Source organism: Triticum aestivum, chromosome 7B (assembly GCF_018294505.1).
Source record: "Triticum aestivum cultivar Chinese Spring chromosome 7B, IWGSC CS RefSeq v2.1, whole genome shotgun sequence".
NCBI classification, from domain to species: Eukaryota; Viridiplantae; Streptophyta; class Magnoliopsida; order Poales; family Poaceae; genus Triticum; species Triticum aestivum.
This window is the reverse complement of record NC_057813.1, coordinates 338,943,980-338,957,301: the sequence shown is the minus strand read 5'-3', so window position 1 is coordinate 338,957,301 and position 13,322 is coordinate 338,943,980. Positions and strand designations below refer to the sequence as shown.

The 13,322-nt window shown below is 41.9% G+C and overlaps 1 protein-coding gene across 1 annotated transcript in view; it reads right to left on the bottom strand.

Moving 5' to 3' along the window:
- Positions 1-13,322, bottom strand: part of LOC123161186 (uncharacterized) — a gene marked incomplete at both ends in the record, with an annotated part of 35,234 nt that overhangs the window by 15,873 nt on the left and 6,039 nt on the right. The window contains one exon of the mRNA XM_044579035.1: positions 3,293-4,000. Coding sequence (XP_044434970.1) covers positions 3,293-4,000 — 708 coding nt within the window. The remainder of the gene's footprint in view (positions 1-3,292; positions 4,001-13,322) is intronic.

The following is a 13,322-nucleotide window of genomic DNA, read 5'->3' as shown; positions in this document are numbered from 1 at the left end:
TATTTAGAGAGCAATTTTTATTGCTTGCAATATGACAACTTACTTGAAGGATCTTACTCAATCCATAGGTGGGTATGGTGGACTCTCATGGCAAAACTGGGTTTAAGGATATTTGGAAGCACAAGTAGTATCTCTACTTGGTGCAAGGAATTTGGCTAGCATGTGGGGGAAAGGCAAGCTCAACATGTTTGAATGACCCATGACGATATACTTTAACTGAGATGTGAGAAAACATAACCAATTACGTTGTCTTCCTTGTCCAACATCAACTCTTTAGCATGTCATACTTGATGAGTGCTCACAATCATAAAAGATGTCCAAGATAGTATATTTATATGTGAGAACCTCTCTTTCTTTATTACTTCCTATTAATTGCAATGATGACCAAAACTATATATGTTTGTCAACTCTAAACAACTTTTATGCCTCATACTCTTTATATGTGAAGTCATTACTACCATGAGATCAATATGAACTCTTTTATTCTTTTTATTCTTTCTATTTTCTCAAGATCACAGCAAGATAGCAAAGCCCTTGACTCAACACTAATCTTTATTATAGATAGCTCAAGGACTCGATTACATAGAAGGATCACAAAGCAAAACTCAAAACTAATTCATATCAAAACTTCAATCTACTAGATCTAGATATTACTAAAAGGATCGAACTAAGAAAAACGATAAAGATAGGAGTGTGATTGTGATACGATACCGGGGCACCTCCCCCAAGCTTGGCAGTTGCCGAGAGGAGTGCCCATACCCATGTGATTATGTCCTCGGAGGTGGTGAAGAAGGAGTTGTTTTTGATGTAGGCTTGTCGTCCATCTTCCAAGGCATAGGCTCACCATCATATAAGGATGATCGAGTCTCCGGGATCCTCAAATCTGCAGCCAAACTCATCCTCTTGAATCTATATTCATACTCACAGTTTTGGTTTTGCAGGTCATAAATTTGGGCCTGGAGGTGCTTGATTTTCTCATGAAGCTTGAAGATGGTATCCCCAATGTTCTTGGCATCCAGCTTGTGGTTGTTGGTGAACTCTGCGATCATCATCTGGTTGGTGTTGAGTCCATGCTCCACCATCCCTTGGCACTTGAAAACTTGTTGTTCCATGGCTTCAAGCTTTGCCTCCACGCTTCCAGTACGCCTTGGTCCCTCCACATCGCGGATGTGCAGCACCCCCTCACGCATCTCAATGGTTTGAGGGTGTTGCAGCACCTCCGCAAGATAGGGGTTGATAACCCTCTCGAAAAACTTGTCCTTGGGAGCGCTTGGAGACATCATCGTGCTCTAGATCTGTCAGAAAAACAACTCGAAATGAAAACGGAGGATTTTTGCGTGATACGGTGGTCAAAACCGTCGGGAGATTATATAATGATGTTTACCGACCAAATGAAGTAACGTGCAAGAAAACAGAGTCTGGGAGGCACACGAGGTGCCCATGACACAGGGGCGCGCCCAGTAGGGGGGTGGCGCCCTCCACCCTCGTGGAGGCCTCGTGTCCTTCCCGGATTACTTCTTGCTTTCAAAATTCTTAAATATTCCAAAACGGAGAAAAATTGCCATTAGAACTGTTTTGGAGTCGGTTTACTTACCGTACCACATACCTATTCCTTTTCGGAGTCTGAAACGTTCTGGAAAGTGTCCCTTATGTACTCCTCCGGGGTTACGGTTTCAATAATATTAGTTTAAACATTTCTAGGATTACCTGAGATATAATGTTTGATTCTTTGACCGTTCACCACCCTCGGACTTGTGCCTTCGAAGTTGTTGATTTTTATGGCACCGGAACGATAGACCTCCTCGATAACGTAAGGACCTTGCCATTTAGAGAGAAGTTTTCCTGCAAAAAATTTTAAACGAGAGTTGAATAGCAACACATAATCACCTACGCTAAATTCTCACTTTTGTATTATTTTGTCATGCCATCTTTTAACTTTTTCATTGAACAGCTTGGCATTCTCGTAGGCCTGGGTTCTCCATTCATCAAGTGAGCTAATATGAAATAACCTCTTCTCACCGGCAAGTTTGAAGTCATAGTTGAGCTCTTTAATAGCCCAATATGCTTTATGTTCAAGTTCAACAGGTAAGTGACATGCTTTTCCGTAAACCATCTTATATGGGGACATACCCATAGGATTTTTATATGCAGTTCTATAGGCCCATAATGCATCATCAAGTTCCTTGGACCAATTCTTTCTAGATCTATTAACAGTCTTTTGCAAAATTAATTTGAGCTCTCTATTGCTCAACTCTACTTGACCACTAGACTGTGGGTGATAAGGAGATGCAATTCTATGATTAACATCATACTTAGCAAGCATTTTACGAAAAGCACCATGAATAAAATGTGAACCACCATCAGTAATAAGATATCTAAGGACTCCAAACCGCGGGAAAATAACTTTAGCATCTTAATAGCGGTGTTATGATCAGCACTACTAGTTGGAATAGCTTTTACCCACTTAGTAACGTAATCAACAGCAACTAAAATATGTGTGTATCCATTAGAGGCAGGAAAAGATCCCATATAATCAAAGCCCCAAACATCAAATGGTTCAATAACAAGAGAATAATTCATAGGCATTTCTTGACGTCTACTAATATTACCAATTCTTTGACATTCATCACAAGACAAGACAAACTTACGAGCATCTTTGAAGAGAGTAGGCCAATAAAAACCGGATTGCAATACCTTATGTGCAGTTCTATCTCCAGCGTGGTGTCCTCCATATGGTTCGGAGTGACACTTGCGTAGGACATGTTCATGTTCATGATGAGGTACACAACGATAACACCATCTACTCCTTCTTTATAAAGGTGTGGGTCATCCCAGAAGTAATGTCTTAAATCATAAAAGAACTTTTTCTTTTGCTGGTATGTGAAACTAGGTGGTATAAATTTAGCAACAATGTAATTAGCATAATCAGCATACCATGGAGCAGTACGAGAAGCATTAATGACCGCTAATTATTCATCAGGAAAGCTATCATCAATAGGTAGTGGGTCATCAAGAACATTCTCTAACCTAGAAAAGTTGTCTGCAACGGGGTTCTCAGCTCCCTTTCTATCAATAATATGCAAATCAAATTCTTCGAGCAAGAGAACCCATCTAACAAGTCTAGGCTTAGCATCTTTCTTTTCCATAAGATATTTAATAGCAGCATGATTAGTGTGAATAGTAACTTTAGAATCAACAATATAAGGTCTGAACTTATCACATGCAAATACAACTGCTAAGAATTCTCTTTCAGTGGTAGCATAATTTCTCTGGGCAGTATCAAGAGTTTTACTAGCATACTGGATAAAATTTAATTTCTTATCATCTCTTTCCCCAAGAACAGCACCTACAGCATAATCACTAGCATCACACATAATCTCAAAGGTTAATTTCCAATCAAGTAGCTGAACAATAGGTGCAGTGATCAAAGCTTTCTTAAGTACTTCAAATGCTTCTACACAGTCATCATCAAAGACAAAAGGAATATCTTTTTGCAATAAACTAGTTAGAGGCCTAGAGATTTTAGAAAAGTCCTTAGTGAACCTCCTATAAAAACCGGCATGACCAAGGAAACTTCTTATACCTTTAATGTCCTTGGGACATGGGATCTTTTCAATAGCATCAACTTTAGCTTTATCAACTTCAATACCTCTTTCAGAAATTTTATGCCCCAAGACAATGCCTTCATTAACCATAAAGTGGCACTTTTCCCAATTCAAGATGAGACTAGTGTCTTCACATCTCTGCAAAACTCGATTAAGGTTGCTCAAGCAATCATCAAAAGAGGATCCATAAACGGAGAAATCATCCATGAATACCTCACAAATCTTTTCACAAAAGTCAGAGAATATAGCCATCATGCATCTTTGAAAGGTAGCAGGTGCATTACATAAACCAAAAGGCATACGTCTATAAGCAAAAGTACCGAAAGGGCAGGTAAAAGTAGTTTTTGATTGATCCTCCGCTGACACAAGTATTTGAGAGAAACCAGAATAACCATCTAGAAAGCACAAATGCGTGTGTTTGGATAGTCTTTCTAGCATTTGCTCAATAAAAGGTAAAGGGTAATGATCTTTCTTAGTAGCTTTATTCCATTTACGGAAATCAGTTACCATCCTATAACCTGTAATAATTCATTGTGGGATCAATTCATCTTTATCATTAGGAACAACAGTAATACCTCCCTTCTTAGGGACGCAATGGACAGGACTTACCCAATCACTATCAGCAACAGGATAAATTATACCTTCCTCAAGGAGCTTTAGTATCTCCTTTCTTACCACTTCTTTCATCTTAGGATTTAACCGTCGTTGAGGATCTCTAACTAGTTTGGCATCCTTTTCCAATTTTATGGCATAGAGTGGGACTAATGCCCACAAGATCATCCAGAGGATATCCAATAGCAGCACGGTGCTTCTTCAGAGTTTTCAATAACCTTTCCTCTTCTTGCACTGAAAGGTTAGCACTAATAATAACAGGATATATCTTCTTTTCATCAAGATAAGCATATTTAAGATTATCAGGTAAAGGTTTAAGCTCAAACACGGGATCACCCTTGGGTGGAGGGGGATCCCCTAGGATTTCAATAGGCAAGTTGTGTTTCAGAATAGGACCCTGTTGAAGGAATACTTCATCTATTTCCCTTCTTTCATTCATAAACATATCATTTTCATGGTCTAGCAAATATTGTTCTAACAGATCAGTAGGAGGTACAGCAATAGAAGCAAGACCAATAATTTCATCCTTACTAGGCAATTCTTTATCACGGGGTTGTCTACGGAATTTAGCAAAATTAATCATGTTTCATATCCCCCAAGCCAATTGTAACAACATCCTTTTCACAATCAATCTTAGCATTAACAGTATTCAAGAAGGGTCTACAAAATATAATGGGAGAAAAGCTATCTTGTGGGGAACCTAGAACAAGGAAATCAGCAGGATATTTAACTTTCCCACACAAGACTTTGAGATCTCTAACAATCCCAAATGGCTTAATAGTATCTCTATTGGCAAGCTTAATTGTAACACCAATTCCTTCTAACTCAGCAGGTGCACTATCATGCATAATTTCATTATATAAGGAAATAGGTATTGCACTAGCACTGGCACCCATATCAAATAAGCCATGATAACAATGATCTCCTATTTTAACAGAAGTAACAAGCATGCCTACAACAGGTCTATGTATCTTAGCATCTGGTTTAGCAATATTAGCAGTTTCACCACAGAAGTAAATAACATGCCTATCTATATTATCATCCAAGAGATCTTTAACCATAGCAATACTAGGTTCAACTTTCATTTTCTCGCGATGTAAATGTTCTAGTATTACTCTTATGAACCACAGTTGAAGCTTTAGCATGATCCCTTATTCTAACAGGAAAAGGTGGTTTCTCAACATAAGTAGTAGGAACAATAGGATCAGTATAAGCGATAGTCTTTTCTTCAATTGTAACAGGAGCAACTACTTTTACTTCAATGGGAGGATTATATTTAAACCACTTCTCCTTAGGAAGATCAACGTGAGTAGAAAAAGATTCACAGAAAGAAGCTACTATCTCAGAGTCAAGTCCATATTTAGCGCTAAATCCAGGAAAAGCATCGGTATCCATAAAAGATTTAACACAATCAAACTTAGGTGTCATACCTGACTCCTTACCATCATCGGAACCCCAATCTTCAGAGTTGCGTTTAATTCTTTCCAATAAATCCCACTTGAATTCAGTAGTCTTCAGCATATAAGAACCAGCACAAGAAGTATCAAGCATGGTGCGATCATTGAGAGAAAGCCGAGCATAAAAAATTTGAATAATCATTTCTCTTGAGAGCTCATGATTGGGGCATGAGTATAACATTGAATTAAGCCTTCCCCAAGCTTGAGCAATGCTTTCTCCTTTGCGAGGCCAGAAATTATATATGTAATTACGATCACGATGAACGAGATGCATAGGATAAAACTTCTGGTGAAATTCCAACTTCAATCGTTTATAGTTCCAAGATCCCGTATCATCACATAGCCTATACCATGTCAATGCATCTCCCTTCAAAGATAAAGGGAAGATCTTCCTCTTAACAACACAAATAATCCACAAACTTCATCCACAAAGATAAGGTGTAAATCGGGATGCAATGTTCCATCTCCTGCAAAGGGATTAGCTAGCAGTTTCTCTATCATACCCGAAGGAATCTTAAAGTAAAAAAATTCAGTAGGTTCAGTAGGTTGAGGAGCAACTCCTTGCTCTACTGGTGGGGGCGAAGATACCCCGAACAAGCCCCTCAAAGGATTAGTTTCCATAGTAACAAGTGACAGAAAATTTCAGCACACTATATAAATGTTTCCTTACCGAGTTCCACTTACCAAAGGCGCTTCACTCCCCGGCAACGGCGACAGAAAAGAGGCTTGATGACCCACAAGTATACGGGATCTATCGTAGTCCTTTATATAAGTAAGAGTGTCGAACCCAACGAGGAGCAGAAGGAATGACAAGCGGTTTTCAATAAGGTATTCTCTGCAAGCACTGAAATTGTAGGTAACAGATAGTTTTGTCATAAGATAATTTGTAACGGGTAACAAGCAATGAAAGTAAATAAAGTGCAGCAAGGTGGCGGCTTATGTTGAAGCTGATAATGAAAGAGCATGATAGGATGCTCTTAACTTGTTGATGAGGAACGTGACCTGGTGGCGGCTCGTTCGGCAATATACCAGCAAGATCTGCGCCGTTATCATAGCCACCGGGTTAAATCTCGAACCTTTAAAGAAGGCGACTTGGTGCTCCGGCTCATCTAGGATCAAACAAATATGCACAAATTATCCCCGCCTTGGGAAGGGACTTTTGTGGTCAGCACAAATCTAAACAACGGGTCATACTACATCATTGATATTCGAGAAAACAAGGACTCACACACATCAGAGGAGGAGACCCACCGGCCATGGAACATTGCTCATATGCAACCATATCACACTTGAGCCACCGGCTCTTATGCTCTACATACCTTCATCAATGTATATATTTTGATCAGTATAATAAAGCCGGCATCCCTGAAAGTTCGGGGACTCTGTCGTTTCATTTCAAAATATGAGTCTTTATTGTCTATTAAGAAAGGTCATTTGGGGGCATCCTGTTCAATGAACATAGCTCGCTCACCCATCTTGATCCGGCCTACTTGCCGCCTTATTGGACATTTGGGGACTTCCTGTTTAATGAACATAGCTTGCTCACCCATCTTGATCTGTCCTACCCGCCATCTCATTGGTCTCATGGGGGCTTCCTGCTCACCGAGTATAGCTGTTCACACCCATGAGATCCGGTTTCCAAGCCGACTTTGAGTTAAACCTGCCTGTTCACAAGATGCTACTCCGCTAGGTGACCCGCCAAACTCTTGATAGTTACTCTTTTCAATAAGACCCTGAACTTCTCAGGGTTAAAATGGCGGCCTTTGTCACGTGAGAGCCGGCTTATAGAGAGCTAGGACAAACTCGCCTGTTGTCGCAGCCTCTCTGATATGTGGCCCATTTGTACTCTTACCAGTTAATCTTTTCAATAAGACCCTGAACTTGTTATGGTTAAAACAACGGATTTATGTCACGTGAGAGCCGGCTTATGGGAAAAAAACTGATTTTTTTTCAAAAAAACAGAATTGAGCTACTCTTATGGACCTGTCAAGCTTCCGGCTTACAGATCTATTTATTCACAGCATCATTATGCTCTTGGTCTACAGGTATGACTTCATATTTGAATAAGTATTTGGGTTTTTCAACCCACCTTGGTTATGGACTTTAAGTCGCCAGAATATATTATGTTGGACATTATGACCCGCCCGACCATAAGCCGCCAGGGTATTCACTATGTATGCAGGAAGCTTGCAAAACATATGATATTCCTTGCATGATCATCAAAAGCACATGGAAAAATCATCAGCAGTTTCAAAAGCTAAAACATGCATGATGACATGACAAATCATTGTTTCCACTAGCCTATTACAAGGATCTCTAGGCCCAAATGATTACGTGTTTTTATGAAGAGGCGCCGCGATACAATCTGAGAACGCCCTAAGGATCAGTTATCTTGGCCTTGGCGACTTGAAGCTTCCGGGTCATCCTGCGCCGGCTCTTCCTCTTCTTCTTCCGTCGTCTCGAAGTTCGGCGATGCCCAGTTGAGTCCAGTCATGGCTTGGAATTCAGCTTTGTCATCAATAAATTCAAATGGATCAATTTCAGGAGCAAATGTATGCTTACGTGTTGGAGGGATGAGATCCACAACATCGTAGGCCGGCACCCTCACTTTTGAATTCTCTGCCATATAAGCCACCTGATATCTGGACAGGTCAGTTTCTTCGGCGAGTTGGCTTGCCAGTGGGTGCATCTCCTTCATGCAAGCAGCAAACTCATCCTGATAAAAGGGAGACCCATCCTCTTTGAAACTTGGGTAGCCAATGGCCAGCTCAGCCGGGTCTAATTCTGCCTGCCACGCCTTTGCCCGACTCAAAGCAGTAATAGCGTCGGCTCTTGCAGATGACCGCTTTATTTCTTCGTTTCTTGCAGGCAGAACAGAGAGCTTGTTCAAAACATCCCTGAGAAGAGCAGGTGCTTGCTTGGTGTGCGAGATGGTGACTACTATTTGTTGAGCGCCTGTATATAGTTGCTCCACCAGCGTATAAACCGCCTTCAGCTTTACTAGCATATCTTCGCCAAGGTTAGTACTACTGGGGCTTGTTAAACAAACATGCAGTTAAGTCGCCAAGCGGGTTAAGAAGTTGAGCATTGGAAATGATCAAAATACTCAGTATTACTTACGAAAGATAGCGACAATCATCTGCATAATGTGGCGTTTTAAGCCGGTGAGCTCTGCGGTGACCTCTTGCAAAGAAGCTTCAGCGTTTTTGGCTCTCTCCACTAAGGTAGTCTTTTCTTCAGCCTAGGCAATTCTCTCTGGAGAAAACCTGGTTTCCAGTTTTTCCATTTCATCCATGCTGAATTTGAACTTGGAGCCAGCTTTCTGGGGCTCAAACCCTTAAAGCTTGAGTCTGGTTTTCATATCAGCCAAGTGAGATGAGGCCTCCTGTAAAACAAGAGGTTAAACAATTATAATCAGCTATGTTAAGATGTCATATAGACAAAGTCCCAAGCCCTTTGCAAGCAACAACACTTGGCCTTGGGGGATAATGGGTGCAGAAGTTCTTTCAAAAAGTGGCAGCTACATCCGGTTCATCTTTTTCAAAGGTAACCCGGCCTGTGAGGGCTATGAGGTGAAGTTTTATTCAGAAGCTAAATGATCCAGCTCATCTTTTCCAAAGCAAGCCGGTTCATGGCAGCTCTGGCTCAAAGTTTTTACTATGATATACTAATTAAAGTCTTTGCCATACTCACTAAATTCTTTCCTGTGACTAAGACTTGGGGGCTGAATGAATATATTAACAAAGGAAGAAGAAGTTTGCACCTCATATTTTTGGTGCATCTGCTTGACTATGCCCATCTCAAAATCATGGCTAGTGTGCACTTGACTGAGATAGCCCGAGAGTAGTTCACTGACGCCTAGATGAGAATAGTTGGCAATGTCAAACTTGGCCTTGCGCTTTTCAATCAATTCTTCCTTGGCGGAGTGCTTAGCAAGGATGGTAGGATTCCCCAGCTCTGTGTAGCTAGTGCCGGTGATCAGAACATCTTCAGCATTCTCCTTAGAAGGCTTGATTGGACTTGGCGGCTTAGCACCTGAAGGATCAACATCCATAGGATTGGTGGAGGCGCCAGGGTTCTCTGGTGGAGGGTCGTTAGTAACCTCCTCGGGGTTTTGCACAGAAGCTTCAGATATTGGCGTTTGTTTTTCTGGCTCATGGATCTTTGGGTCTTCTGCCGGCTTATGAGTCTTCGCCTTCTTGCTTGGCTTTGTTATCCCACAGCAGGAAAAGGATGAAGATGCTAGTATATATGTGTACAAATGCTAAAACAACAAAGTCAAAAGTCATTACCCAGGGGCAGTTTTGAAAGTCGGTAGTTGGTTTGAGAAGAGTCACCAGAAGAGGAATGAGAAGTTCCCTGATAATTTGAGTCGGAAGGAGTAAGTGGTGGGAAAACAAGACCCGCCTTTGAATAAAAAGAGTTTGAATTCCGAGGCACCTCTTTCTGATGCTTGCGAGGGGCCGGTGTGTTGGGTAACCCTGAGGATAGCTCTCCGCCTCCACTATTCTGAGTTCAGCGCCGGTTCTCATGTCGTTGTTGCTTCAAACTAAAGTTTGGATCCAAGTAAGCTAAAGGGTGAGAAAACCTTACTTTTTGGGTCACCTGTCGAATTTTTTGTCTTGGCAAAAGCTCTGAGTCAGAGGAAATAGTAGTTACCTCTTCATCACATGCCTGGCTGGCTTTCGCGTCGTCCTGAGAGTAGTCAACGTTAATAAGATGTATAAAAAGGGAACCAAGAGAGTAAAGCTCTACCTCCGACTCATCATCAAAAGTGAATAGCTCTGAGGCGGTTGATTTCTTCTTATTTTTCTTAGGGGCCTTGGTCTTAGCCCTGGGTTTCTTGGGTGCCTTCTCCTTCTCTTCATACTTCTTATCCCAAAAAGCAGATTTAGCCTGCATAAGTTACAAGAAGATAAGGGATATGCACATTATATAAATAGTGAGTGGGGTAAATGAGTTGGAGAGCTTACATCTGGTGGCGGGTTAAGTTTGCAGAAGGGATTCAACCCCACTTTGTTGTAGTTCTCCAAGCTCTCCCCAAGAAGGGTCTTGGTCATGTCATGGATCGCTTTATTAGTCAGACGAATTTGGCAGTGCCGTTGCGGATCTTTGACATCACAAGTATATGTGCACATTAAGTCGGGTCGGCGGCTCAAAGGCATAACCCTCCAAGAAACCCAACAATGTACCAGGTCGACGCCAGTCAAACCGTTGGCCAGGAAAGCTCTAACCTTTGAAAAGGTAGGCATATATTTGGCTCATTCAGCACTGGTGAGCCACTCTAGAAGAGGGTGCTTTGGGTTGAGTCGGTGGTCACGATAGCCCGACAGAGGATTCTCTTCAGTCGGAGATGTGTCTTGGCAGTAGAACCAAGTTTGATTCTAATCCTTAGGATGACTTGGAAGTGCAGCAGATGGAAAAATAGCTTCTCTTCACTGTTGAATTGAGACTCCACCAAGCTCTAAGCTGGGACCGTCTGTGAATTTAGTCTGGCGGTTCAAATAATAATACTCTCTTAAGAGTTCAATGTTGGGATCTTCTTGAAGGTACACTTCGTAGAAGACTTGGAAATTGCTGATATTTGATACGGAATTGGGTCCGATATCTTGGGGATGGATTTGAAAAAAGTGCAGAACATCACAGAAGAATTTTGACCTGGGTGGTGAGAAGCCCCGGTTTATGTGATCAGCAAAAACGATAACCTCATTCTCCTTTGGCTGAGGTCTAGCTTCATCTGGGTTTGGAACACGCCCGTGAATGATATTGTTTGTTGACAAGATGCCCGTTTTAACATAATAATCAAGCATTTCTTCTGTGATGATGGAAGGGACCCAGTCACATTAAGTGGCGGTCTTAGTCATGTTTGTTGTGCAAGGCCTAAAAAGAAGATTAAAAGCATGGTTAAGCCGACAGGGTGTAGCCGGGTTATGACAATGTTAAATTGGCAGTTCAAAAAGGGATTCAGAGTTAAGCCGGAAGACACTTGGCGGGTTACATGTTATCATTTAAATCGCCATGGAGGGCTAATGTCTACAGATCTAGAGTGGAGTAACTTTTTTACGAAGTGCTGAAAAAACAGGTTCTGCAAAGTCTCGCTTATGATTTTGGATCTACAATGGTCCTGAAAATAAAATTAATTCCTAAACCTAAGGCTACGATAGTGGAAGAACGTGTGAGCCTGGGGTGTTACACAGCGGTCCCGAAATGGCAAGAGTTTGAGTTAAAATTATGGAAAGTTACATCCAGGGTGTTACACAGATTTTGTGGCCAATACTAATGCACAGTCCGGTGATCGCAGTTGCAAGGGACAATTCCAGCCCCAATCTGGAGGGCAGAAGTTCAATTTAGAGGTGATATTGAACCAATCTTGTCCAAAACATAGTCATCCCAATAGGCCATCAACCCACCTATGGAAGGATTGTAGTATCATAAGGGAGTACAGGAATTATAACTCTCACCAGGATCACAATAACGGTAATGGCCCACACGGCGAGCCAGGCTCCGGTTCACACGGGTCCGGCTTCGGGGGTGTCGGTTCAAATTCCGGTTTTCAAGGTCAGGGCAATCAAAAGGCGGCTTTAACCAGCAGCCCAATCAAGCAATCAACAACAACAATCAGGGTATTAGAGCAACCTGAAGTAGCTAAGCAGTGGACAGTATCATGTTTTTACTACTATCTTGTGCAAGCGAGATCAGAAAGTTCATAAGCGAGCGGTGAGTGCCGTTGAGCCGGTTGTGCCTCAATATTTATGATGGTCAGAGCAGCTAGTCATATGGAGCCGTGAGGATCACCCGCCCTGGGTTGATAATCCGGATTAGTTGGCTCTGGTGGTGGCTCCTCAGGTTGGAGGTTACAAGTTCACTAAGGTGCTCATGGATGGAGGCAACAGTATCAACATCTTGTATTATGATACTTTTCACTGGATGAGTCTGACTAACAAAGATCTTAATCCGTCCTCTATAGTCTTTCATGGAGTGGTGCCTGGTAAGTCGGCCTACCTAGTTGGTAAGATTGCTTTGGAAGTAGCATTTGGCAATGAACACAATTACAGGCTAGAGACGTTAACCTTTCAAGTGGTCAAGATCAAAAGTCCCTATGATGCTCTGTTTGGACGGCCGGCTTACGCCAAATTCATGGCACGACCTTGTTATGTGTATCTGCAGCTTAAGATGCTGGGCCGCAAGGGTACCATCACAGTACATGGTGACAGGAAAATAGCTCTAGAATGTGAGGGCGATGATGCTTATGCTGAGTCTATCTGCAATAGAGAGTTGAAGTTTTATAAAGACAATGTTGACCCGGTGGATATGACCCCTTTGGAAAAGCCAACAACAGAGCATGACCCGTTGCTGAAGTTTAATTTGGCAAACAATACCAAACGGGTTGACTTTGTCCCTGGTGATTCATCCAAGCAGTTCACCATTGGTGCTAATATGGATCCAAAATAGGAAAGCGCGCTCATCGAGTTCATCCATGAGAACCGGGACATCTTTGCATGGAAACCTTCACACGTGCCAAGTGTACCGAGGGAACTCGCTGAGCACACTCTCAATTTTGATCCTAAGTTTAAATCGGTCAAGCAGTTCCTTCGTCGTTTTAATGAAGAGAGATGCAAGGCCATTGGGGAAGAAGTGGCTTGGCTCT